Source organism: Sinocyclocheilus grahami, unplaced genomic scaffold (assembly GCF_001515645.1).
Source record: "Sinocyclocheilus grahami isolate Dianchi unplaced genomic scaffold, SAMN03320097.WGS_v1.1 scaffold791.1, whole genome shotgun sequence".
NCBI classification, from domain to species: domain Eukaryota; kingdom Metazoa; phylum Chordata; class Actinopteri; order Cypriniformes; family Cyprinidae; genus Sinocyclocheilus; species Sinocyclocheilus grahami.
This window is the reverse complement of record NW_015505970.1, coordinates 513,790-519,789: the sequence shown is the minus strand read 5'-3', so window position 1 is coordinate 519,789 and position 6,000 is coordinate 513,790. Positions and strand designations below refer to the sequence as shown.

Here is a 6,000-nt window from a genome sequence, read left to right as displayed (position 1 = left end):
GGATTTTTTTGTTGTTGTATACATCTGGATGAAGGTTGTGATGGTGCAACGTGATCTCACGATAATTCGTATGTATTTTACGTAGCGTGGTTCTATAAAACGTACATTTACTTATGTTTTTACAGGCACTAAAACGTACAATACTAATGTATTTTCAGCATCTAAACATACAAATACTTACGTATTTTCAGCATTTAAACATACAAAATTTACGTAAAAATTTACGTTTTGTGCTTATAAATGTTATGTAGTAATACCTACGTATAAACATGAGACCAAACTGGATGGTGAAACACATGTAGAGCAGAAGGAATATAAAAGCAGTGTGCTGGTGCTGTGAGTTTTGTAAAGCCTCCAGTGGTGGAGTGTTCTAGAAAGCACAGTTCTCGTTGGCACCTCAGTGTGCACAGCATCTAAATGCATTACACCAGACGGCTTCGCACAGAAACACTGTTTAACAGCCTCTGATTGGCCACGAGAGAGAACGAGTTAAAGGAGGAGGGTTAGACACGAGAGTTTTAACTTGTACCAGATGTCTCGTTGTACCATTGGTAATAGCAGGAGGGAGAGACTCGGGACCCCGAAATGTTTTATGTTTGAAGAGCTGATGGTACTGGATGAGTAAACACTGTTTTAAAGAGGTCACGTTATAGAAAACATGTTTTTTGAATTGAAACGGTTTAATTAACTGTGTAGACATTTGCAGTTCAGACTAGGCTGCAAAAACATGTCATTTGGAAGCAGGTGTGTTAGTGGTTCACAGGTTAGTGAATTATAAGTAATTTACATAATTGAGTCTAAAAGGTACAGTAACATAAAGAGTCTGTTTAAAGGGGTCATATGATGCGATTTCAAGTTTTCCTTTCTCTTTGGAGTGTTGCACAAGCTGATTGTGCATAGATAAGATCCCTGAAGTTGCAAAGACTAAAGTCTCAAAACAAAAGAGATATTCTTTATCAAAGTTAAGACTCTGCCACGCCCCCCCTAAAACGGCTCGTTCTAACACGCCCCCACATATCTACCTCACTATGTGGAAATATTAGCATAATGCGCCCAAATGTGCACGCAAAGAAAGAAGGCATGGTTTCAGTAACCGCAGTCAGTGTTGAAGCAGCCATGTCAGGGAGACGTTGTGTGTTTCTAGGTGAAAGCAAAAGCACTTTATTTGGCCTTCCGAAAGTAGATGCATTTAGGAATCTTTAAGATTACTTACAACAGAACAGCAATGCATTTTATGGACGACCGTTTCGTGAACCTAGGAGGGGGGGTCACATCACAAACACATACCAGCTTCATCACTGTGTCTGTCACGCGACTGTTCCCCTTTCGGGCTCTGTCTTTACATTTATTTTGAAAGATGAAGCTCGCGATTATGGTATGGGGCGTTACATTTCCGACGAGTGCTTGCGGTGTTCGGCCAATCACAATGTACCGGGTCAGATGGCCAATCAGAGCAGACTGCGCTTGTCGGAAGGAGGGACTTTGTAGAAAACAAAGCGTTTGAGAGAGGCGGGGCATAGAGGACCTACAATAATGTACAGTATTTGAAAAATAATGTGTTTTTGAACATTAAAGCATGTCAACATATTCTGTTACACCAAATACACAAAATAATGATCTTTAAAAAAGTGTTTAAAGTGTTATTTCAGAGAGAGAGAGGAAAATGCTCATTTTAAACTAATTCACAATGTTTTATTTCAGGAAACTTTGATTAACGTTATTAGTTGACTTAAGACTAAAAATATAATGCTACAAAATAATGTAATCTTGCAATTGGTTTAATCTGAGATCACTGATTTCACTGCAAAGCATTAGGGGGTGTGTTCTTCATCTTACCTTAGCTGAGCCATTAAAGTATCACCTTTCTTAGAGGTCTTCCTTTTAAAGTTGCTAGGAATAAAAATATTTAAATGAGAAATCAAATTGTACAGTAAAAGTGTAAATCCATGTGAAAGGAACATGGATATACTGTATGTTCTTGGAAGCATTTGAAGAAAAATATTTGAGTTTATAATGAGATCTTTGACTTTTGTTTGCAGATTTTGGTATTGGCAAATCATATTGAGACATTATTGAGATCTCTTCTGAAACTCTAGAGGAAACATGTGAGATTACGAGGGTCTTTTTTCTCAGGAGAAACATCTGAGGAGTAGAAGACATATACTGTAGTAAGTCCAAAGTCTATACTCTCTTAAAAATTAAGGTTCCAAAAAGGGGTTTTCACAGCGAATCCATAGAAGAACCATTTGAGTTCCCCCAAAAAACATATTTTTTCTTACACTCTTAAAAATAAAGGTACCAAAAAGGGTTTACATGGATGTTAAAGGTTCTTCAAGGAGCCATCACTGCCAATCAAGAAGCTTTATTATTAAGAATGTATTTGATCATAGAGATTTTAAAGCCATCTCAATTGTGATTTTTCCCAGTAGAAAACCAAACCATGAGACATATCACTTACTTCAATCTTTCTCCATCTCTCATGTCTCCATTTCAGCATTCTCTTGATTGAACGCTTCATGTTACATTCTGTCAGCGCTCTGCCGCATGCCTCGGTCAGCACTGACATCATCGCCTTTATCATAATCGTGTTCCTGTAGCTCATCTGAGAAAGTTTGTCATTTGTGATGCCAAGGTTATGTTTTTAAATCCCAGGGAACACACATGATGGTAAATGAAAGCCTGTTTGTGGAAAAGCCAAATGAATCAGTGCTAGAAATGCAGCAATCGTCATCATCATTGCAATTCAGTTTCCTGTTCCAGACATTGCTCTCTCAAGCTGATCGATCTCAGATTGCTGTTGATTGCCATCCAAGAGTAACTGGATCTCTCCCTGGTCATGTGGCATGTTTAACTCCGCGTCAGTGATTATAGAACACCACAGATGGATTGGACATGTCACTGATGAAATATCTGTCAGTGAAATCCTGTAGGTCAGGCCTAGCCAGACATTTGACTATGGCCTTAAATACTGACCCTCAGTTTGTGTGGCCAAGAACTGCCCACTTAGACAGGAAGAGACCATCTGAACTTCAAATGTTATATCTGCGTATGTTCAGATGAAAGTGTTGCGTGACACAGAAAGTCATAAAAAGTTAAGCTTTTGGGGAAAACATTTTAGGGGAGAAAGAAATTCAAAATTTTAATTTAGCAATTTAGTGTGCTCTTGCTTGCTGGTTGTCAAGGGCATGAATGAGAATTAATTAAATTAAATTGGTGGGCAGCATTGCTGAAAATTAATTAAAATGAATGGCAAGAGTATTTCCAGTACTTCTACGAGTAGAACAGGAAAAGCTGCATGTGCAGTATATACAAGTATAGTTTTTATTCATATTCAGTTTCAGTTTAATTTTAGTTTAGGTGTTTGTATGTAAAAGTTTAGGTTTTGTATTAATTTTGTATGTGCTTTTATAATTTGCATTCATTTATTATTATTTTTTATTTATATTTTTTTAAATATTTTTTTCAAATTATTGTTCAGATTAAACAGATTAAACCGAACATTTCTCATTTTTGTTTATTTATTTTGAAGTGTTTTATCTAAAATTTTTATTTGATTTCATTCCAGCTTTATTTCAAATAACTAACTAACTAAATACACACATATATACAAATTTAAAGGGGTCAAATGATTTACATTTTTCCTTTCTCTATGAAGTGTTACTTACAAGCTCTTGGTGTATAAAGAAGAGCTGTAAAGTTGCAAAGACTAAAGTCTCAAATCCAAAGAGATATTCTTTATAAAAGTTAAGTCAACCACGCCTACCTAAAACGGCTCGTTCTAACACGCCCCCACATGTCTACATCACGATGTCGAACGATTTGCAGAACGCCGCCCAAATGGTCACGCAAAGAAAGAAGGCGTAACTTTTATTCTCGCTGTAGTATTGTTGCTGCCGCCATGTCGTGAAGGCGCTGTGTGTTTCATTGTGAAAGCGAAACTACTTTGTTTGGTCTTCCAAAAGAGGACGATATCCGCTTCGTCATGCCTAGAGCTGATCCGTGCTGGTCACTGAGGGAATACATCAACTTCACGCTGTGGATCGCCGGATTGACTTTCACCATGGACAAAGCGGAGTCCAGCCCAGGGTCATCACATGTGGTTGCTGCCAGCCTGCCGGCCGCTCTTTCGTCGAATCCGCCGGCCGCTCCGTTCTCAAGCCAGCCCGCCTCCGCTCACTTTAGCCCTCCAGCCGCAGCTATCCCGCCGTGTGTTTCGTTGTGAAAGCAAAAATACTTTGTTTGGTCTTCCAAAAGAGGACACGACTAGAAATCAGTGGTTAAGTTGTTCCAGAACAGTTCAACCCAAATATTAATTTGACTGTTTCCTGATCCTGGAAGTCATAGAGGAGAAACAATAATGTACAGTATGTGGAAAATAATGTGTTTTTTGAACTTTAAACCTCATAAACATTTCATTACACCAAATACACAAAATAATGTTCTTTTTAGCAACATCATATGACCCCTTTAATACGTTGTACTAGTTTTAGTTAAAAAACTGTAAAAAAAGATGGTAATTCATATTTTTAAATAAATTATTTTTGATACATTTATACATTATATCATACAAATTTTCAAATGATGGCCGAACCACAATATAAATTTAAAAATGGGGCTTTTAAATGTGTTGCACCAAGTTTGATGCCATTGAAGGTTCTCACGTGTCATGTGACCCAGATTTGAGCACTACTGCAGAGGTGAGTATCATAACAGAATAAGCTCTCGCATGGTTTCAGAAGACTTGGAATATAGCGCAGGAGTCGCATGGGCTGTTTTAGGATGCTTTTTAGGTCCCTTTCCATTTCTAAGATATTCCAACATACTTTGTGTTTCACAGAAGACCGAAAATAATATGAAATTCAAACGACATTGTAAATGATAACAACATTTTCATTTTGGGGTGAACAACTTTCGTAAAATGTGCATGTAAACATGGCGGTTGCTTTCTGTTGGCTTGTTTGGAGGACAGAAGTGTGATCTTGAAGGTGTGCAGCATCAGGCCACAGAAGGACTAACGCTGTGTACATCCCACGTGCAGCAGATGTATTTCTGCCCTCATTGTGTCCGTGAGCAGAAAAAGACACCTCACGCTTTACACTCTCATTTATTACGCTCGGCGTGGGAAGTTTAATAAAGCTGCTGTTTGTGTAACATATGGAGAGGTTTAAATACTCTGCAGCACTGCGTGTTATTTGATTAGGATTGATTTCAGTGAACAGAGGTGCAGTTCAGAACGGGAGATGAGCCGGCAAAATCTTGACACTGCTTTGGTCTTCTTTCTCTCCTGCTGTTTTATGTTTCTCCTCAGGCTTGATTTTAGCACTCAAATGGATTTAGTTTTCTAAATATTAGCACAGGACATCTGTGAATTCATGTACGGATTTGGATGTAATTGCATGCTTTATAATTATTACTAGGGTGGGAGTGTCTGTTATCTGGATCTGTTGATGTTACGGAAAGTCATGTGCTCAGAGGATGCTTGCATTACAAAATCTACTGAAGTAACACAAGACTTAACATTTAGGTCTCTAGTTTAATGTAATTATAATTAAATTGATATTTATGGCACTTACAAAAATACCCTTCAATTGTTTGGTGATGTAAGATGTTTTTGAAGACTCACTAGAAAGTTCACTCATTGCATTCATATGCTCACTGCATTTGAAAATCGTAATATTGTGAAATATTATTAAATAAATGTTTTCTATTTAATTTATTCCTGTAGTGCAAAGGTGACTTTTCAGCATCATTATTCCAGTCTTTAGTGTCACATGATCCTTCAGAAATAAAAATGATTATATTTATAATATTAATATTATTATATATATTATATTATCAATGATGAAAACAGTTGTGCTGCTTAATATATTTGTGGAAACCATGATACATTTTTCTTTTCAGGATTCTTTGATGAATAGAAAGCTCAAAAGAATGACATTTATATGAAATATCATTTTTTTGTAACATTATAAATGTCTTTACTGTCACTTTTGATCAATG

At 37.0% G+C, this 6,000-nt stretch overlaps 1 protein-coding gene across 1 annotated transcript in view; it reads left to right on the top strand.

The window, feature by feature from the left end:
* The first annotated feature begins 4,622 nt into the window (after positions 1–4,622).
* The window catches only part of LOC107561756 (MAM domain-containing glycosylphosphatidylinositol anchor protein 1-like), a 137,946-nt gene continuing 136,568 nt past the window's right edge, over positions 4,623–6,000 (top strand). Inside the window, exon 1 of the mRNA XM_016246233.1 lies at positions 4,623–4,697. Coding sequence (XP_016101719.1) covers positions 4,623–4,697 — 75 coding nt within the window. The remainder of the gene's footprint in view (positions 4,698–6,000) is intronic.